The 22,859-nt window shown below is 43.9% G+C and overlaps 1 protein-coding gene across 1 annotated transcript in view; it reads right to left on the minus strand.

The window, feature by feature from the left end:
• Positions 1–22,859, minus strand: part of LOC121462708 (complement C5-like) — a 103,586-nt gene that overhangs the window by 54,209 nt on the left and 26,518 nt on the right. Inside the window, exons 5-15 of the mRNA XM_041674536.1 lie at positions 22,083–22,174; positions 19,457–19,539; positions 12,510–12,600; positions 11,338–11,452; positions 8,845–8,971; positions 6,722–6,837; positions 6,448–6,633; positions 5,260–5,463; positions 3,183–3,392; positions 2,726–2,875; positions 850–979 (exon numbers count right to left, since the gene is read on the minus strand). Coding sequence (XP_041530470.1) covers positions 850–979; positions 2,726–2,875; positions 3,183–3,392; positions 5,260–5,463; positions 6,448–6,633; positions 6,722–6,837; positions 8,845–8,971; positions 11,338–11,452; positions 12,510–12,600; positions 19,457–19,539; positions 22,083–22,174 — 1,504 coding nt within the window. The remainder of the gene's footprint in view (positions 1–849; positions 980–2,725; positions 2,876–3,182; positions 3,393–5,259; positions 5,464–6,447; positions 6,634–6,721; positions 6,838–8,844; positions 8,972–11,337; positions 11,453–12,509; positions 12,601–19,456; positions 19,540–22,082; positions 22,175–22,859) is intronic.

The following is a 22,859-nucleotide window of genomic DNA, read 5'->3' on the forward strand; positions in this document are numbered from 1 at the left end:
AGAGAGCCCCCGGAGGAGCTTGTTCACTGCTTTTGAGACAGGGTTGGCCTCCAACTCAGTCCTCCCACCTCCGCCTCCCCAGTGCCTTGGATTTGCGGATGTGCACCTTGGCACCTGGAGGGCATTCTTATTCTAGCTGAAACAGGCTTATAAGGAGAATGCAGCCTTCAAGGAAGAGCAGGGTGAGAAGGGGTTGGGTAGGCCAGGAAGACAATGGGGGCACTGAGGACTACACTAAAGAGGTTGTATTTTATCTTGAAAATGAACAAAACACGTTAAGTTGTGTGTGTGTGCGCAACGTGTGTACATGTGCATGCTAGTGTGTGTGAAGCTGCACGTGGAGGTCAAAGGTCAATGTCAGTTGTTTTTTCCGTTACTCTCCACCTTTATGTATGTATGTATGTATGTATGTATGTATGCATGCATGTATTTGATATCTATGAATACTTTGCCGGCATGTATATAATGTGTGCATGCCTCGTGCCCCAGGAGACCAGTAAAGGACATCAGATTCTCTGGAACTGGGGTTCTGGATAGTGTGAGCTGCCATGTGGGTGCTGGGAATTGAACCTGGGTCCTTTGAAAAAGCAGCCAGTGCTCTTAACCACTGAGCCATCTCTACAGCTTTTGTCCTACTTTCTGAGACAGGGTCTCCCTGAACTTGGAGCTCTCTGGCTGGCTAAACTGGCTGGCTGCTGAGCTCTAAGGACTTGCTTCTCTGCTCCTTCCCCGATCTGTACCCACACTGGATACCTTAGGGGGACTCTATAGACCCGGGGTAGTCTCTTGAAGTGAGGTAAAATGAGGGCTGGAGGAACCTCCCAGCCACAGAAGTGCTGAATGTTTTACCGTGTTGCTGGGAGTCATCCGCGTTTGCGTTGGTGAGGAATGTGAGTCCAGCCAGATGGAACACATCTGCATTGTTACGGCCGCCACCTGCCCCACAGCCCAGGTCATGCTTATCGAAAGCTTGAAACACCTGTCCAGAAAGGCAAAACACTGATCTTATCCACCACAGGAGTAGAGGAATCAGTCATCATGCAACATTGACAAATTTGTGAGACACAGGGACACATCTAATGATCAAACACACCTTTCCCAACTTCATTCCTTCAGTTGTATTCATAAAAACCTTCCTATTTAAAATCAACCAAGAATTAAGCCTTAAGCAAATAGTATTCATGAGGAGAATCTTGGGAATTGTCTCAGAGCATAAACTATATAGAATGCATGAACATATATGTAACACACACACATGCACATGCAATCATACATGCACATGCGCACACACACGCACACATGTTCACACACATGCACATACACACATATAGATCAATGTGGGAAAGAATGCACACACATATGCATACACATGCACACACATATAAATCAACGTGGGAAAGGATGAACAGACATGCACACACACATATAAATCAATGTGGGAAAGGATGTACACACATGCACATACACATATAAATCAATGTGGGAAAGGATGAACACACATGCGCACACACATATAAATCAATGTGGGAAGGATGAACAGACATGCACACATGTGCACACACATGCACACACACATATAAATCAATGTGGGAAAAGATATACACACATGCACACATGTGCACACACATGCACATACACACATAAATCAATGTGGGAAAGGATGAACACACATGCACACATGTGCACACACATGCACACACACAAATCAATGTGGGAAAAGATGAACACACATGCGCACACACATATAAATCAATGTGGGAAGGATGCACACACACATGCACACATGTGCACACACATGCACACACACATATAAATCAGTGTGGGAAAGGATGCACACATACATGCACACACACATTCACACACATATAAATCAACGTGAGAAAGGATGTGCACACACATGCGCACACACATATAAATCAATGTGGGAAAGGATGTACACACATGCACACACACATGCACACATGTGCACACACATGCACACACACATACAAATCAACGTGAGAAAGGATGCACATACATGCACACACATTCACACACATAAATCAACGTGAGAAAGGATGCACACACATGCACACACACATATAAATCAATGTGGAAAGTATGATGGGATGAACTAACAGACAAAACTGATTTTTGTTTTGGGAAAAACTCTAGATTCTAAGAGGGGAAGCACTACAGGTGCTTTATTATGGCTTTAATTTTGACTCAAGGAATGTCCTTTCTTCTCGAAATGTTTTTAACTTCATAGCTTCTTGGTTCGTTCTGCCTCCACAAAGAAACCCAAGCCTAGGAATAAGAGCTGACTGTGGTGGAGTAGATGAGAACATGTGGGACCTGGCCATTTCCACATCTGCCTGGAGTACAGACTTCAGGGAGAACTCAAACCAACAAGCCAAGGAACCCAGGGTTCTCTCCTGTGCTGCTTCTGTCACTACTTCCCCTGACCCAAATCCTCAAACTCCCAAGTGATGAGTCCAACGGCTCCCATAGTCCCGCCTGCTTACAGTGCTTGCACCTTTATTTGGCAGACCTGAGAAGGACAGCCAACCTGCGCGTTAGGGACAAATATGAAGATGGCTTTCCTTTAATAGGAATTCCATGTCAAGTGTTGAACAGCAGGCAGGGCCCCTAGTTCCTCCCTCGCAACCTGCCCCAGCAGGCCACACTCTGTGAAGCGCTGCGCCACATTAGCCCACCCCACGGTTGCCACGCAAGTGGACTTAACTCTTTGCATGGGCCTTTTGACTTTTTCCTGGACTCGGTACACAGCACTGTCGACTGCTGCGAGTGCCACCCACGAGTCTGCGTCAGTCACCATTTCAAGGGACACAGTTTGGCCTGGAGAATAGACGTCTGCATCTGGAGACAGATGAACCTAAACGATTTGAAAAAGAAGATCATTTGTATCTGATAAACCAATCAAAGGTAATGGCTTTAGCCCACCTCCTTTGCCCACAAGAGAGTCACACTGCGAACCAATCAAAGCCAAGGGCTTTAGCCCTCCTCCTTCACCCACAAGAGGCACTGTGAACCAATCAAAGCCAAGGGCTTTAGCCCTCCTCCTTCACCCACAAGAGAGTCGGACTGCGAACCAATCAAAGGCAAGAGCTTTAGCCCTCCTTCTTCACCAACAAGAGGGTCGCACTGCACTGTGGATGCTGCCATGTGCACGCGTGTCTCACCTGCAGCTGGTTGCCACACTTCTCTTCAACGTTTATCCAGACTGAGTCAGCCACTAATTCTGCTGTCTGCTCTCCTGTGACAATGTAATAGACCAGGAGTCGGGCTGAGGGGACCATGTCCTGTGTCACTGGAATGTTTATGTTTTGATAAGATGAATAGAGAAGTTTCTCTTTTGTGCCATACTGTACAATTTTGCCCTTGGATAAAATCTGAAATTAAGCAGCAACAGCAACAATCAAACAACAACAACAACAGCAGCAGCAGCAGCAGCAACAACAACAACAGCAACAACAACAACCAGAAATGGAACCTGCGTCCAGGATGCAGTTTGGAGCCAGAACAAAAAACTACACCGAGACAGGGAGATTACCATATGTCGCTACTGGGTTTCACATTTAATAAACTTTAATTCTCACAATACAGCAGTGACACAGGAATATTTATCTCCACTGAAAAAACTGAGGCTGAGGTAGGTAAAGTGCTTAGCACACAAGAGTGAGGACCAGAGTTCAAATCCAGCATCCACATAAATGTAGGTACAGCAGCTACCAGTAATCCTAGCACTCACGAGTCTGAAACAGGATCCCTAGGGGCAAGCTGGGTAGTAAGATTAGCTGGTCAGTAAGTTCTGGGTTCAGGCAGAGAACCTGCCTCAATAAATAGAGATGGTGGAGGGGGCTTGCTGTCAGCTTCAGGCTTCTACATGTGTGCACACAGATACAAGCATCTGTACACGTGCTCTCATGTAAATGTGAACTCACTTACATGTAGGCACGAGTAAGCACACACAAAGAAAGGACTCTGAGGCTCAGGAGCTCACTAGTGTTAGCTCTCAGGCATCTGAACTGGCCTGTCCTTGGGGTGCTGACAGGATACATGCTCAACTGTGGCCACTAAGAGCACCTCCTGTGTACATTTGCTTTTAAAAGGTGGGCCTGCCCACCTCCTGTCTCTTTCTCTTTTTCTCTCCTCTTTTTTGCTTGTCTGTCTATTTTTCCCTTTCTCTCCCTTTAACCATCTCTTCTCTTCTGCTTCTCCTTGCCCCAGAGATCGGTCCCCACCCCCTTGCTTTCCTCTTTTCATGTTCCCTTTCTCCTAATAGCCCCTCCCACCTGAGCTCTGTCACATGGTGCCTTTCTCTCTCCCACTGCGCTTTTAAATAAACCACTATAAATGCCATACTGATTCTAAGCTCAGAACTACATAACAGGAAACCAGAGAGCTCTGCTTAAAGCTGGACCTGCTTGAAATCTTAAGTTTACTAAAACCTCCCTTGTCTTTTTGACTTAATAAAAACAACAACAGTTGAGTAAGCAGAGCAGTGTCTCATCTGTGGATTTGGTTTTAAAGTCCTGGATTAGATTCTAAATGGGGGCTTAGAGTTTAAAAAAATGACATGAAATCAAGATGTCTTCAAAGGTCCTGTTGTCTTGTCCTTAGACATTAGGATTGCACTCATCATATGTAGCCCGTAAACAGTTCCCCTAATTCTTTCATCAGTTAGCATGGTTTCTATGGTCCTTGTTTTTCAATTTCTCCTAAAGGACATTGGAGAAGTCACCACCTGTTTGCCCTGGGGCACTGGAATAATTCATTCATCTCCTTGGCAAAACTGTTAGGCATCTTTTGAACCCTCTTTCTAAGGCTGTACCAGGTTAACCGGTACAACTCTTGGACAAGAAACTGGATAATGTAACTCAATTCTTACAGGAAGCCCCCTGCTGTGACAAGGAAATAGACAAGCTTGAATTAGGTGTAGGTAAGTAATCCTTGGCTGTGAAATAGAAGCAGGTGACGTAATGAGATCGACTGTCTTGGATGGAATCACTGGACAGGAAATCAGGGCTCCTCAGTTCAAATCATCACCGTCTTCCCTCTCTCCGCTTTATGGATGTTTTGTCTTGTGGCCTCTCTGTTCCCCTCTGAAACGAGACTCATGCTCTTCCTCAGTGTTTAGATAGCTGTAGGCCATGTGCTCAGAAACACAGATGTGGAAGTCACTACCCCCCCTTCTCTGCCAACAGGACGGTGTTCTGGGCTGGGGATCGGGCAGAGATCGCTCTTCATTTTACTTACCAAGTAATTATAGTGAGTTATTTTGTCAATATATGGACTCTTGGGGGTAACAATAATATTCAGGAATTCTCCCACAAACATGGGCTTGTAGTTTTCAGTCCAAGCAATATAAATGTAACTTTGGCTGAGAGATGAGTATGTGATTGCTTGATACTCTTTGCTGGCTTGATTTTCTTCTGGAAGTTCTGGGACATCAGTTTTGACCTAGAAAGGAAAATTTCAAAAGTTCTCATGGGCTGTGTGTAACTGCTTCTGTAAAATATATCTTTTGATTTTTCATATTCCTAAATTTCCCCTATGCTGGCTGCTAAAGAGAAGAAACATCTAGATTATTCCAGTGTTTGTAGAGTTGTGGTGTCAAGTAACTTTAGAAAGTCTATGGAAAGTACAGAGGGGAGGGTGGGCTGTGTGGGGAAGTCTGACCAAGCCAAGAGAAGGACCTTCCAAGGCAGGAAAATGGGCACGCTTCCTGAAATACCATGGTGAACTGGAGATGACCCGGTAGGAGAAATGACAGAGGCAGCGGTAACTCGCCAGGGCTGGAGTACACACCCTAGTGGCTGTCTGACCAATTTCAGTGGGAAGTAGTGACGCCGGCGTGCCCCTCAGGGTACGGTGATGCCTGCTTTCAGGTGGGGGAGGGTTCCTAGCTCATGTGCTGGAGTTATCCTAAGATACCCCATAGTGACCGTTAGCTTCAGCCAGGGATCTGAGCTATTAGCCCGCTTGGGTTTCACTTGGGAACTTGAACACATTTTCTGGGGGTGAAGATGAGGAAGTGAGCTCCATATTGAGTAGTTAATGTATCAGGGAAAAAGGGGAGACTTTCACATCTGACTCCTGAGCAACCCTGAAAAGATAAAATATGCGAGCGTTGGAAAGGTATATTCCTACCACTGATCTTCACTGTTGTGCCTACTCTGACACTTCTGAATCTTCTTGGCATAAAAGGAAATAGTTAATTTCCAAACAACAAAAAAATCTGACATCGTTCGAGGTTTTGAATTCTGTCCCTTCGACTGTCCCCATGACCATTCACAACATTAGCAAACCAGTTCAGGTACGTGTTTCGTTTCGGGTGCAAAACTGTGGGATTCTTCTGTGGACTCGTGGATGAAATCAGCCACGTTTGGTCTGTACGTCAGGCGAAACACACAGTCAGAAACACAGCCAGAACATTCAGCTCACGTTAAAGTGCAGCGCCGTCGCTTCAGATGGGAGATTGACCACAAAGGGAGCGACTCCATCGGTGGCGTGAGTGACGCTTCTCTTGGGCTCCAGGTCAGAAGTGTCCTGATTCTCATCGACTGCTTGCGCCGTCAGAATGACTGGGATCCCGCCGACCAGCTGATCAAGCGAGTCCTTAACCTGAACCTGTTTGCCAGAACAATTCCTTCAAGACTCAAATCAGAACAACTCTAAAATGACTTTCTTTCCTCTCCACCTCCTCCAGCCCGCCTACCTTAATGGAAAATGGAATCCCAGGCTTCAAGAAAAGTGGAGTAGCAACCAAATTCATTGTGTATGGAGAGATGACGTATTTGATGCCAGGAAGGTCAGCTTCTTCTGAAAATCCACCTACGAGGGGGCAGCAGGCACTGTGTTAATGTTCCAGGAAAAGTGATGGTGGTCTGTAGGATGCCTGACGGGTCTGTGTACCACAGACTTACTTGTCCCCTCCACCCACTCCTGCCTTCAATCCCTAGCCGGTTGTAACCGGAGCGGGCTTCCCGCGTGCGGACAAGCCCCGGCTTCTGAAGCCTATGTAGACAGCTCCCTGTCAGATGTCAGATGTCCCTGCTGCTGCAGTGAGTCAGGCTGCAAAGAGACAGAGGGACATGAAGGACGATGTCACCTTTCAACAGTGGCTTCAGGTTCAGTTGAATGTGTTCAAAGGATCAGGGAGAGAGCAGGGAACCCAGAGGCTGAGCCTTAACAGGTGGAGAGAACTAGAGAAGAATCAGACACTTTGATACTGGGAAAAGCCCCGAAGTCATACTTGAAGAGCATCATTGGATTGCCCTGCAGCTTAAAATTAAACAATAGTAAGGATAAGGTAAAAACCTCTAGTTTCCTCAACCTCCTTCCTATTTTCCCGGCAGTCAGACCAGACAGAGCTGTCCTCAAGCAGGTGTCACTGCGCTCTACCCCCCTCTTTCTCTGGCCTCTTTAAGGAGGGAACCCTGCCTTACCCCATCTACCAGCCCTGCCTCCAAACCCCAGCTTTTCTTCAAGACTAGTCATCTTTAGGACAGTGTTGTTGGTTACTGCACAGTCATCCCGAAGCCCACTTCTTTACAGGCTCAGAGCCTGTGCAGGATTCTTGCCCGGGCCCCTTGCTAACTGCCTTTGTGCCCATCCAATACTAATCTGTATGCGGCTTGCATGAGACGTGGATGCTTAGCTCACATGTGAGATCCTGTACATTAATAAACAGCCTTTGAATATCTCATAACTATTGCTTACACTAAGTCTATTTGAAGCCAATTGAGGAACAAAACAAAGGTGAGAAAGGTACATTACTACCATGTTGGAAACAAAAGCCAGGTTATGGAGTGTAAGGTAACCACCATCTCTAGCAGCCCCTGAATCTAGCAACGCTTGTTATTCAATAACATAATATTTAAGTCCTCTATCCTGCGACCAGAGAAGGAAATCTCAGTGGGTGAATGGGTCCTTAGGAATCACTGAAGATTATTATTGTAAAGAAAAAGCTAGATTTAGTGTGGTTAAATTGCTTATTCAAGTTCAGTTGGGGGTTTGATATAAACCTGAAATATAAAACCATATTAGTTATAAACACATACTAGAAGACAGCTTGACTCAGCTTGGAGTAGTAATTACTAGCTATTAAAAGTCATGAGAGCCAAGTGTAAGACACATGTTAGTAATCCCAGCATTTAGGAGGCTGAGACAGTAGGATTGCTGTAGGTTTGAGGCTAGCCTGTGCTACATAGTGGGATCCTGTCTCAGAACGACAACCTTGGGAGGGGATTTGAGAGTAATTAAACACGCTAATGACATGGTAGGACGGCCCTGTGAGGAAGAAGCTGGATGAGGAGAGGAAGGAGTGGAGAAGCTGGCGCTCAGGTGGCGCTGGGTGTGTGACACGGATGATGGTGACCCCGTGACTGGCACTTACGTCACGCCTTAGCAAACAGTTTACACACTGGGTGCCGGAAGCGCGAGTGAAACAGCTGTAGAGATATTGGCAAATGCCGGTTTGTTTTCGTGGTTCTGATGCTAGGGAGTGGGGGCTGCAGAATAACACAACACTCTTCCACTCTTTTTTTGTTTTATTGTTATTTTTTGAGACAGGTTTCCTTTGTGTTGCCTTGCCTGCTCTGGAACTCTGTAGGCCAGGCTGGCTTCAAACTCACAGAGATCCGCCTACCTCTGCCTCCTGATTAAAGGTGTGTGCCACCATCACCCAGTTCTGCACTCATTCATTTTTAATGTCATAAAAAGGAAAGGAAAAATTTAGCTATGAAAGAAAAATGTGAAGGGGCTGTAGAAGTCACTTACACTATTGATCCGATGTCTAAATCTACACCAAGAGGTGTTGTACAGACACACAGCACTTACCTGAAGCTTCTGTGACTGTCACAGCGATATAAAGGTACTTGTCATGTAACTCTTCTAGACTTTCATATGACAGTTCTTTAACTGCTGTTTCAGAATCAAACGTGAGGCGAGCGACTCCGTTGATCAGCTTTTTAAAAGGACAAAAGGAAGAGTCAAAACGGAGAACATGGAAAACTTTGGTCTGCTTTTGCTAGCCTCTCGAAGGCGAATTCCAGAAGCCACACGCATATTATGGTTATAATTAAAGTGACTGGGCCCACAGAGACAGCCGGGATGCTGTTTCCTCTCGCTCGTGCAGAGTTACAGATGTGGAAGGGCTTGGGTCATCACATGGTCTTTTGAGTACCAATTGATAATACAGTATACAATAAGTAAAGAAACATTAGGTTTGTTTATATCTTATTGTTTAATTATGAATTTTATTATTGAATTATTAAACGGTACTATTTCTCCTCTGATTTGTTTTTGAATTATTTCTTATTAGAAAATGTTTTGACCTGGAGCAGGCGTTTTTGTATGATTTAGCTTGACTGACCTAGGGCCTCCTAGGACCTCACGCACGTCAAACAGGCACTTCATCATTGAGCCACACCCTTTGTCTATTTCCTTTAATTCTCAGTGCTTAAGGTAGAATCTTGAATTTTAAAATGACTCTTAATTTACATTTTGAATAAATAAGCTAAATGCCTGATCATACAAAATTCACAATAAATGGGTATGCAAATGTATAGAAAAGAGAGGAGACCTCATGCCATCTGTGGGGTACTGTAGAAAGCATGAAGCGAGAGACAAGGGAGCAAGGGCTGGAATCTCGGTCCCTGTAACAGTACACACATAACCCTGGACAGATTTCACCAGCATCCACACATGGTGTGGGCGCTCTGTCCCGAGGATGCTAGCGGCGTCTACACTGCACACGGTGTGGGTGCTCTGTCCCAAGGATGCTAGTGGCGTCTACACTGCACACGGTGTGGGTGCTCTGTCCTGAGGATGCTAGCGGCGTCTACACTGCCCATGGTGTGGGCGTTCTGCCCTGAGGATGTCAGCAGTGTCTACACTGCACACGGTGTGGGCGCTCTGCCCTGAGGATGTCAGCAGTGTCTACACTGCACACGGTGTGGGCGCTCTGCCCGGAGGATGTCAGCAGTGTCTACACTGCACACGGTATGGCGCTCTGCCCGGAGGATGTCAGCAGCGTCTACACTGCACATTGCACCAGTGCTCTGTACCGAAGAGGCATTCCTGCCTTCAGCAGCTCAATACCAGAAAGCAGATTTATTTTTAAACAATCATAAATAATTCTGGGCATTGTTAAGCATCCGTTGTCTTAGATGCTCCCCACCCTAGTTGAAAGCCACACTGAAGAAAGTATAAAACATACTTTAATGAGACCTGAGGCCTGGGAATGAGGAGCCTGCCTGACTCCATTTTGAATGCAGGAGACATTATGCTGTATTTGAAAAAAATAAGTTTCTATTTACTGTGAGAGTTTAGTTTCTCTCTGTTTCCTGGAACCTGACCTTCCCCAACCCATGACCTTGATTTGTTTTTTATAATACCCTTACTGCCCTTGACTCTCCCTGACCCTTCCTGACCCCTAATCACACGGTGGGTGATCACATGATTTTTTTAAACTTATTTTTGTATTTCCTTATTACCTCATTGTCTCTCTTTTGTAAAACTACTCTTGATTTTACCCCTTAAAAGAGGCCCAAGAGATGGAGTCGGTGTTGCTGTCTTTAGCCAGCTTAGGAGGCAGCTGCTGGCCCACCCTTGGTGCACTCCAATGAAAATCAAGCTTGGTTAAAATTTGACTCAAACTGTGGTAGTGGTCTTATTCTCTCTGTTGGGATTAACAGGAATACATAGAATGGCCGACTAACTGTGTTTGGATGGCCAGGGGCTGTGACCAAAGAAAAGGGGACTGTGTTAAAAAACAAAGAATGAGAAGGAATTAGACTCAGAGGAGACGGGAAGGCATGGAGCGGAGGGGAAGACTTGGAGACAGTGGACTGCTAAGTCAGGAGGGAGAGAGACGGCATGATGTTAGCTGTCTGGGGTGGCTGGTGCCAAAGAAAGGGCTGTGTGTTTATTTTCTTTGCTTCTGGTTTGCATGCATGCATGCATGCATGTATGTTCTGTTTGCTGTATGAGCATGTGTGTATACATCTTTTTACGTGTTTGTGAGTATACAGGCAAGGGCAGGAGCATGTGTATGTAAAGGCCCAAGTATCATACTGGATTGTTCTTCCCCTTGCTTGTTGAAACGGGTCCCTCAATCCCTCAATCCAGCCAGAGGTTGCCAGTATGGCTCATATTTGTAGTCAGCTTCCCCTGGGGTTTGAAAGGGGAGATTTATCTGAAGGGCAATAGACTCTAACTGAGAATTTTAACCTCACTGTCCATATCTGTACAGATGTGGGATTGAACTAGAGGGCTTGCAGGTGACTATCCCTCCTCACATTGTTTTTGAAGTCTCAGCAAACATCTTACCCTTGTGACTTGCATTGCCTTCTGCATCATTTCCTTCTGATCCTCTTTTATGTCTTCTTTCAACCCAAAAAAGGCATACACTTCAGCATCGGAGACTACTTTATTATAAAAATATCTGTCAAACAAGAGCAGAAAGTTGTTTCCCTAACATCGTTATAATAGATGACTCGGAAAAAAATCTAACAATATTAAATTATGTAAGGCACATAACATATATCCACCCACTGTTGTATTCCACCCCTAGAAGGCCACACCAAGAAAAATACGGCACTCTGAGTTCAAGGTCAGCCTTGTCAACATATTGACCTCTGGGCCAACAGGGGCTACATAGTGAGAACCTTTCTCAAAAAAAGTGTAGCTCAAGGCTGCATGACTTAAAAAGGGAGTGTCCACTGTGGCAAGGAAAGAGGGTGGAGCCCATGGAGACAGGAGCATGTGGCTGTGGATCCTATCATTTGGGCAGTCCAGGAAGTAGAAATGCAACTTTCCAGTTTGGCCAGAGAAAAGTGGGGTGGGTAATATAATTAAAAGACATTGTATGCATGTGTTTAATTTTCAAAGAATTAATTAAAGTATTATATTAGAGATGAGATAATAAGTAGAACCTTTTGTGTCAGTCTCCATACCCTAAATCATGCTGTGTGGTGGTTTGAATGTAATTGGCCCCCATAAGTTCACAGGGAATGGCACGATTAGGAGGTGTGGCTTTGTTGGAGGAAGTGCGTCACTGTGGGGGTGGATTTTGAGGTATCCTATGCTTAGGATACCACCCAGTATCTCAGTCAATTTCCTGTTGCCTACAAGTTGTAGTACTCTCAGCTACTCCTCCAGAACCATGGACTCCTGCACACTGCCATACTTCCACCATGATGATAATGGACTGAACCTCTGAACTGTAAGCCAGCCCCAATTAAATGCTGTCCTTATAAGAGTTGCTGTGGTTATGGTGTATGTTCACAGCATAGAAAGGCTGACTATGTGTTTATGAATGCATACACTGAGTTTTAATCTCGAGGATATTTTTTTTTTCTGCCTTCAAAGCTGACATCAGGATAGGCAAACAGAGCAGTCAGCATGAAGTCTCAGTTCATCCCCAAAGTCATGGAACACAGTAAGTCACAGGTCACCTAAGGAAAACTCTGAGAGCTAGAACCAGAACTAATGTAACTTACCTGGCTGTCACAGTGATTTCAAAATTCTTAAAGTTCTTATAACTAATGAAGTTACTTTCTGGCTCTATTGAAACAGAGAAACGCGGCAAGACTGGAAATAGAAATGAAGAGATGGTGTTATCATTTAGCCAGAATGGGCCCTGAAGCACATCAGACATCTATACTTTCTAGGCAGATAACTGGTAGCATTAATAAAGCATCTCTATCTGATGTGGGAGCCCCTTCTGTATGCTGTGAGTGTGTTTTATTACCATTGTTTAATAAATAAGCTGTTTTGGGTCTGTGGCAGCACAGACTAGAGCAAGGTGAGAATTCCAAATAGAGATAGAAGAAAAAAGAAGGCAGAGTCAGAGAGACACCACGTAATTGCCAAAGGAGACAGATGCTGGAACCAACCAGTAAACCATGAGCCTCATGGCAATATATAAAATAATAGAAATGGGTTAATTTAAGATGTAAGAGTTAGTTAATAAGAAGCCTGAGTGATTAGGCCAAGTGACGTTTTAATTAATACAGTTTTTGTGTGATTATTTTGGGTCTGGGTGGCCAGGAAACAAATGAGCAGATCTCACCTAAAAAAATGGCACCCATGTGGGCAATTACATTTACATAAAACTTGAGAGAGTTTAAATAGAAATTCTAGATACAAAACAGAGTTTAACACAGCTTCTTGGTAGCTGTATTTTTTTTTTCTGGATGAGTCCGTTTGCTGGAGGCAAGCAGGGGCACCGCTGCTCCTTTAAGAGAGGTCTTCCTGACTCAGCATTGACAGCAAAGACTGTGTGGCCTCTTTAGGGGAGGGTTTCCTGGTTTCTGCTAGTTGAACAAATAGCTCTGGCTCTTTAAGGAGGCTGAGCACTTAAATGGTGTCTGTGAGCTGTGTGTTACAAATTGCTTAATGGTGACACAGACCCACTGTGAACCTGAGCTGGGGTGTGTGTATGGCTCTCAGAAGCAGTGAACATGACTTTGTCATGTTAGACTGGGCAGAGTCAACAGGCAGGGCTGCAGAGCTGGTCCTAGCCATGCCTGTTTACATTAAAAAAAGACATTTCTGTTCAGAAAATAATTGCAGATATGCACACAATAAAGACATATTTAGATAAAAAATACCTCTAAATGGGTTACAGTATTGTATAATACTGTAACTTGGGAGAGAGAAGAAAAAGAGTATAGACAATTATAATATAAAAGAGTACAGACAGTCATAAATTAAAGGAGTAAAGGTAATAAAATAAATATTAAACTTATAAAAAGTAATAGAGTAAGTAAATAAGCCATGTAAAGATGGAATATACACAGAGAATCTGGATTATGTATATATTATTGTATTTTCTTTGAATTTTTTGACTGTGAATTAGCTAAATACAGAGAGATATTTGATTCTGGGGGCTGCTAAGATAAACCAACATATACACTTTAAAGATATCTTGACTTCAAAATTTGTGTTTAAGGTTATGTTGCTTTGGAAAAGAGGTTGTGCTTTTGTTTCCACAGAGGATGAGAATCTGTGGATTCCTTCTAGACTAATGTGATTTGATGGGACACGACCCCCTGAAAGGTCTCTGTGAACCCCTTAAAATACTTTCCCCAACAAAAAGCAGGAAGCAGTTTGGAGAGAACTGAGCCCAAGTTCCCAAATATTGTTTATAAATGTTTGTTTACATTTAAAGGTGGATAGGCTGTAGAAATTTGCATTGATATGGATCTTGGTCTTTTGGTACAAATTTTATGTCAATTTTGTTATATGTATATTTCTTCTCATGTTTAAAGTATTGTGTTTGTGCAGTTTCTTTAAAAATGTAATGTATAATTAAGAAATACAGCTTAATAGATGGTCAGTAGATAGTAATCTACAATAGTCAAGCTTGTAGTTATGTTAATTAGGTTTTCTAGATGTACAGAGATATATTTCAGATGGATAGGTATTCTTCAAACCTTCCAAAGACTTACAGAATATGACATTTAAATGTTTTAAGAACTTAGACTTTCCATGACAATGAGATACATCTGCTTCTGGCAGCACCATCCTACTTCAAGAGGATGATGGGCACTGAAGAGACTCCTTATGGAATAGGTTAGCCATTTGTGTAAGAAACTGCTCTTGCCTGAACTGCTTGATGCTATGGTGTATGAACTAAACATGCAGGACTCACAGAAAAATGACTGCTGAACTTGCCAAAAGAGGGTGAGACAGTCATTTGGAGTTCCTGCTTCATGAGAGAATTGCTAGACATTTTGCAGGACACAGAAGAAAGCAACAGATGAACTTTGCCAGTACAAGGCATAAGAGATCTTTAATTTTCCTGCTTCATAAAAACATTTGCCAGAAACAATGGCGTGTAGGCTGAAGATGGATGCCCTAACATTACCGAAGAACTTTGGGTGACTGTCTAGGCAGAGAAATGTCTCTCTTAATTCTAGAGTTTGGAAGTTGCTCACAATGCACTTCTTGTTTACATAGGTTATATTATATCCTTCTGGAGTCTTTGATGGAGTTGAAGAAAGATAGTTATAATTATAAAAGATAGTTTAGGTTTAAAACTTTAGACTCACAAAATAGGATAAATGATAGAGTATTTTCCTTAATTTGTCAAATTAACAAGACATTGTAACTGTAATTCTTGCTTGATAACTGTTTTGTTGCATGCAATCTTACTATGTTAAAATTAAAACCTTCTTTTTTATTTAGAAAAGGGGGAGGTGATGTGGGATTCCCCTCTATATGCTGTGAGTATGTTTTATTACCATTGGTTAATAAAGAAACTGCTTTGGGCCTGTGGCAGTGAAGAATAGAGCAAGGCAGGAATTCCAAGCAGATACAGAAGAGAAAAAAAGATGGAGTCAGAGAGACACCATGTAGTTGCTGAAGGAGACAGATGCTGGAACCTTACCAGTAAACCACAAGCTTCATGGCAATATATAAAATAATAGAAATGGGTTAACTTAAGATGTAATAGTTAGTTAATAAGAAACCTAAGCTAATAAGCCAAACAGTGTTTTAATGAATAGAGTTTCAGTGTGATTATTTCGGGTCTGGGTGGCAGGGAAACGAATGAGCATTATTTGCCTACATTCATCATCATCATTCTCATCTCATCATCATCCCCATTATCATTATCATCACCCTCATCATCATCCCCATCCCCATCCACATCACCCCCATCACCATCATCATCCCCATTATCATCATCATCATCCCCATCACCATCTCCATCATCCCGGTAAACATCTCCATCATCATCATCCCCATCCCTATCACCTTCATCATCTCCATCATCATTATCCCCATCATCATCCTGCCCATCACCATCATCATCTCCATCATCATCATCATCCCCATCATCATCATCATCATCATCTTCATTATCCCCATCATCATTTCCATCATCATTATCCTCATCATCATCATTATCCCCATCATTATCATCATCCCCATCCTCCTCCTCCTCATCACCATCATCATCCTCCCCGTCACCATCATCATCTCCATCATCATCATCAACAACAACAACAACAATGATATCTCTGATAAGCTGTTCCTCTCTCCAAATCAAAGTGGATCTAGGCTTGATATACCAAAATCACTTGATTCATGTTTTGATTATAGTGTATATTATGGACAATAGATTATTTCCTCTGGTAAAATATCAGTTTCTTAAAACAGAACAAGAATTATCTTTGTTTCTGTGTATCTCTCTCTCTCTCTAGCTATCTGTCATCTGTCTGTCTATCTCTTTCTCTTATCTTTCTTGTAAGTCTTAAACATAGTGTTTCTTTAATGAGTGTTTATCAAATTGAAAATGGGAAAGGAAAAAGCAGGGTTTGTTTTGTTTTTCAAGACAAGTTTTGTTTTGTACCTTTGGAGCCTGTCCTGGAACTAGCTGTTGTAGACGAGGCTGGCCCCGAACTCACAGAGATCCACCTGCCTCTGCCTCCCAAATGCTGGGATTAAAGGTGTGCTCTACCACCACCAGGCATGAGGGTTTATTTAGTATCTCTCTTTTATCAATATATATAATTGATTTATGTGCTGTCTTAAACTCTGGTGCTAGCATGTCTGTGGAGGGTTGTCTTGATTGCTAACTGATGTAGGAGGTACCAGCCCATTGTGGGCATCACCATTCCATGGACAGGTGGTCATGGGCCCTATAAGAAAGCTATCTAGACATGGGCCTGTGAGCAATCCAGTAAGCAGTGTTCTTCTGCAGTTCCTGTTTTAGGTTCCTGACTGCTCTCAGTGAGGAACTGTGACTGGGAAGATCAGCCAAATAAATACTCCCTCCTCTAAGTTTCTTCTGGCCATAGTGCTTTGCTGGTTAAAATGCTTCCTTTTCATTACAAATAGATTCCTTTCTGATTACAGTGTCCCCTTCCTATACTTCTCCTAGTTCCTCTCTTCTTTCCCCGCCATCAAGATCCACTTCCTTTCTGTCTCTCATTAGAAAAGAACAGACTTCAAAGAGATAACAACAAAACAACAAAATAAAATATACAAGATAGCTGGGCGGTGGTGGCGCATGCCTTTAATCCCAGCACGTGGGAGGCAGAGGCAGGCAGATCTCTGTGAGTTTGAGGCCAGCCTGGTCTACAAGAGCTAGTTCCAGGACAGGCACCAAAAACTTCAGAGAAACCCTGTCTCGAAAATCCAAAAAAAAAAAAAAAAAAAAAAAAAAAAAAGATAAAAACCATAGCATCAAAGTTGGACAAGGCAAACCAACAGGCTGAGCAAGCCATGGGGAGCGGGTCAGTAAGCAGCACCCTCCATGGCCTCAGCATCATCAGCTCCTGTCTCCAGGTTCCTGCTCTGTTTGAGTTCCTGTTCTGGCTTCCTTCGGTGATGGATTATGGATGTGGAAATGGAAGCTAAATAAACCCTTTTCTCTCTTCAAGTCGCTTTGGCTATAGTGTTTCATCACAGCAATGGTAACCCTAACCAGGACAGTATTTTATTACCACAACAGTAATCAAACTGCAATAGGGATAAGTAGTAATTTTACAGACGTGATGAATTCGTCACTGCATGACAAAGGGGAAGGAGTTCTGAGGTCCTGTATCAGAAACAAATTCAAAGAAAGTTTCTCCAAGTAAATGAATGTTAGACTGAGGCATGAGTGGAATTGACTGGGCAAGGAAGGGAAATGGGAAACACCATTGGTAACATTCCCAAGGCTGTGGAAAATGAGGCAAAGAAGAAGCAATTAGGGACCAGCTCAACCTAAAGACTTAGAGTTCATTTTAGGGGGAATGAAGAGCTGGTCACTAGGCGCTCGCCGGTGTGAACACTATGATTTCATTTTGAGATTACTTGGCTGATACCAAGTGAGACAGTTCAGAACCCACAATGCCGGAGGAGGCTGCTGTGGTTTGCCGGTAAGCCCGGTGAGAAGAATGGATGCAGGCAACTGCAGGAAGCAAGATACCAGAAAAACCTGGATATGAACAGAGCACAACAAACATACGGGAGGGAGAGAGGTCCCTTAGAAGAAGTGACAGGGAGCTTAATCTGTCACCTGTCCCCTCTATTAACTGTGCATCTCCCTTACTATGATGCTCCTGAGGAAATAAAGAATGGCTTCAAGCAGAGATGTTCAGTCCTACAACACAGCACACAGCTACTGGAGTAAACTACTATAAGAAATGGGAAATTAAGCTATTTATAGGCCCAGTAATATGGCCGATCTCAAAATGTGAATATGTTCAATTTCTAAATGAATCTTACCGGATTCCACTCCCTTATCTCTAAATTGTTTATCCTGTAAATCTAGAAAGGACTCTAATAAACCAAGCACCTCAAGGAACTACATTTCTCCAACTCTGTCATGAAGGACATGGTACAGGAGGATAGGGTGGCTTCTTCAAAGCTGATGGCACAAACTGGAACTAAGTGCTAGAAGCCATCATTACTGTCTCTCTTTCCTCACCCCTCCATCACTACTGTCTCTCTTTCCTCACCCCTCCATCACTACTGTCTCTCTGCCTTCACCCTCCATCACTACTGTCTCTCTTTCCTCACCCCTCCATCACAACTGTCTCTCTGCCCTCACCCCTCCATCACTACTGTCTCTCTGCCCTCACCCCTCCATCACTACTGTCTCTCTTTCTTCACCCCTCCATCATTACTGTCTCTCTGCCCTCACCCCTCCATCACTACTGTCTCTCTTTCCTCACCCCTCCATCACTACTGTCTCTCTGCCCTCACCCCTCCATCACTACTGTCTCTCTTTCTTCACCCCTCCATCATTACTGTCTCTCTGCCCTCACCCCTCCATCACTACTGTCTCTCTTTCCTCACCCCTCCATCACAACTGTCTCTCTGCCCTCACCCCTCCATCACTACTGTCTCTCTTTCCTCACCCCTCCATCACTACTGTCTCTCTGCCTTCACCCCTCCATCACAACTGTCTCTCTGCCCTCACCCCTCCATCACTACTGTCTCTCTGCCCTCACCCCTCCATCACTACTGTCTCTCTTTCTTCACCCCTCCATCATTACTGTCTCTCTGCCCTCACCCCTCCATCACTACTGTCTCTCTTTCCTCACCCCTCCATCATTACTGTCTCTCTTTCCTCACCCCTCCATCATTACTGTCTCTCTGCCCTCACCCCTCCATCATTACTGTCTCTCTTTCCTCACCCCTCCATCATTACTGTCTCTCTGCCCTCACCCCTCCATCACAACTCTCTCTCTGCCCTCACCCCCCATCACAACTGTCTCTCTGCCCTCACCCCTCCATCACAACTGTCTCTCTTTCCTCCCCCTCCATCACTACTATCTCTGTGCCCTCTCCCCTCCATCACTACTGTCTCTCTTTCCTCCCCCTCCATCACAACTCTCTTTCCTCCCCCTCCATCACAACTGTCTCTATGCCCTCACCCCTTCCAGCACTCCAAGGTACTGTAAAACCCCTCTTCCTTATGATAATAAAATAATACTGGAGAATTTACCATATTCTTTAATTTCAAAGTTTGCAGTTCCAGTTGTTGAAAAATCCTTCTTATATTTAGCTTTAATTGTCCATACACCATACCTATGGAAACAAAATATTTAAAAGCATAGTTGTCATTATATAGTTCTAAATTTGCCATAGGTCATTTAATTAATTTCTATTTAAAGATGTTAAATACATAGACATGTGTAACCTGAGTAAATATTTTGTGGAAGAATCTAAAGAAATAAACAGAAATAGTTGAGTATTTTTCTTTTGATAATACAAATTATTAATTAGATACATTAATTTTAGCTATTTTTCATATATTGTATTATTTTTCCATGCATTTTATCTTCATAGAGTCATTATGTTTGATTCAAAGGGCTGATGATAACTTCAGAATTTACTTAATCCTTGAGTTTAATGATGCTACCATGATATTATGGTCTATGATATATTACAAAATCCATAATGATGTCTCTAGAAACATGTAATACATAGGTAAAAAGTATATGGATGATAAAGTTTATAGCTCTCATAAATAAATTTATCATCAAAAATTAAGTATGGCTTATCTAAAAGGGAAAATAATTTACTTAGTTAATAACCTCCATTCTAAAATGTTTACTGAGCACTAGATTAAGCAGTAAAGGATAAAAAGAATAAATAACACAAGTCACGGTCCTCAGAGTTAATAGTCCGTGTGTCAGAATCCTTGTGTTTCTGTAAACTAGCAGGTGGTGAAACCAAATCACTCAGCCTCACTTGTGAAATGAAAATATGCTGCCAGTGTCCGCGTGGTGTATGTTACAGTTATCATCAACATTAATTCAAAGACTATCTATCAAGCACCTCTTCTAATGCCTGCAGGGGCACAGAAAGTAGTTCAAGCAAGGGCTGCCTGCCTGCAGGGAGTTTCTGGTCAACTGGAAACTACAGAGGTTGTGGCAGGTAGGGAGGTCCTGCCTGTAATCCCAGCCCTGGCAGGAGACTGAGGCAGGAGGATCAACAGGGATTTGAGTGCAATCTGGAGTGAAGAGTGAATTCCAGGCCAAGGTGAGGTAGAGTAAGACCCTGTCTCAAAAACAGGCAAGCATAAAACTCAAAAGAAACAAGAAAATAAATAAATAAAGACATCTAAACAAGCATCACAAAGAGAATGGAGGAGAGGGAGCTGTGTTGCACCACACCCAGGGACAGCGTCTTGGCAAAGGCTAACTTTTGCCCTGATGATGAGGTGAAGCTCAGCTTGGGAGACAGGGGGAAGCACACACTACAGCAGGGGAGGCGTGCGCAAAGACAGGGAGAAACACACACTACAGCAGGGGAGGCGTGTGCAAAGACAGGGAGAAACGCACACTACAGCAGGGGAGGCATGAGCAAAGACAGGGAGAAACGCACACTACAGCAGGGGAGGCATGCGCAAAGACAGGGAGAAACGCACACTACAGCAGGGGAGGCGTGCGCAAAGACAAGGAGAAACACACACTACAGCAGGGGAAGCGTGCGCAAAGACAGGCTCAATCACACACTACAGCAGGGGAGGCATGAGCAAAGACAGGGAGAAACGCACACTACAGCAGGGGAGGCATGCGCAAAGACAGGGAGAAACGCACACTACATCAGGGGAGGCGTGCGCAAAGACAGGCTCAATCACACACTACAGCAGGGGAGGCGTGCGCAAAGACAGGGAGAAACACACACTACAGCAGGGGAGGCGTGTGCAAAGACAGGGAGAAACGCACACTACAGCAGGGGAGGCATGCGCAAAGACAGGGAGAAACGCACACTAAGGCAGGGGAGGTGTGTGCAAAGACAGGGTCGATCACACACTAAAGCAGGGAAGGCGTGTGCAAAGACAGGGTCGTCACACACTAAAGCAGGGGAGGCGTGTGTGAAGGCTGGCTGAAGCGTGCACTGAGGTGGGAAAGTATGAGTTGAGTCTCTTAGTGATGCACACCTGCATGGGACAGATGGCACAGCTGAAGCTTGAGAAATGGCAGTAGTGACAAGAAGTTCAGCTCTGTATTGCAGAGCACATATTTCTAAGAAACCACACAGATTAAAATTATCCAGTTTGTCGAAACTCCCCAGTTTCATAACAAAACTTCAGGAGAATGCATCTGCTCTGATTCCCTTTTAGAGCACATGGGGAAAATGGCGCTCAGGAGCAGCAGTTTGTGGATGCCCTTGTCTACACAGGCTGCTCTGCTCTCCGTGGGAAGCAGGGATGAAGTCTCCATCTGTGTGAGCATTGCTCACTTCCAGTGTGATTCAAAAATACCGTGGCATGGTAACTAAATATCACACTGAAAGTGTGTGTGTGTGTGTTTGTGAGTGTGTGTTTCAGGCAGGCATCTGTTTCCATGCCAACGATGGGCTCCTCCTGCCTCACTCTCCTGAGTGCCTGGGGCAGTGGGGGGGCTATGCTGGATCCCAGCAATGAGAATATATATATATATATATATATATATATATATATATATATATATTTTCACTAGCAGGAAGCAGCCTCACTAGACTGAGGCTGTGGTGCCCTGCCAACACTAGGTGGCTCTATTTGATTGTGTATCTCCTTCCCCGACCATCCCAGATGCACTTGTAAGAGAAAATTGTCTTAATAACAAATAATTTTTACTTACTTAGGATTAGGTGGAATCTTGAAGTCAGGAAAGGAGATAATTCCGGTATAATCATTTTCTTCTACGATGTCAACTTCTGATCCTTCAGGATCCTTTGAATAGAATCAGACATCCATACTTTAGTTCACTGTATAAGAATATCCGAGATGGGTAATTTGCAAGGCATGGAGATTTACTTAGGCTTGTGGCTTCGGGGGCTGGTGAGTCCAAAGGACGGTAATGGCATTGGGTGGCTAGAGATGTCTTCCAGCTTATGTTTAAAAAGTACAACAGTGAGCAGATTCTGCAAGAGGCCTTCAGCTCTCGCCACGGTCCCAGGGACTCAGTGCCATGGGAACACCTGGAGCTCACTCATTCCTGCCCACGTATGCCCACTGCTACCCCCCTCCAGCATTGCCAAGCTGAGAACTAAACCTTACCACATGAATGTTAGGGAGACCCAGGGAAACCCTAGCAGCTTTCAAAGCACAGAACCCACATTTAAAGTTTCTGACTGCGATAGAATCTTTGCTCTACAAAAGCCATTTCCCACAGGCACCTGTGTCTTCAGTAAATATTAAATCAGAGGTTATGAAGGGCAAGCATGGTTCATTTGAAGGCACTTCCCTCTACTCAGATCCTCCTCCGCTCTCTGCACTGTCTCCATTAGACACCGAGAGAAACGCAAGGCCCAGTCCAAGGGGGGAGAGGAAGGAGGACTTTGAATTCAAGGCCAATCTGGACTACACAGTGACACTCTGCCAAATAAAGAGGGGCTTTAATAACACACAGGACAAA

The sequence above is a fragment of the Microtus oregoni genome, unplaced genomic scaffold, assembly GCF_018167655.1.
Source record: "Microtus oregoni isolate MIOR12 unplaced genomic scaffold, Mior012 000025F_ref0000491, whole genome shotgun sequence".
Lineage (NCBI taxonomy): Eukaryota > Metazoa > Chordata > Mammalia > Rodentia > Cricetidae > Microtus > Microtus oregoni.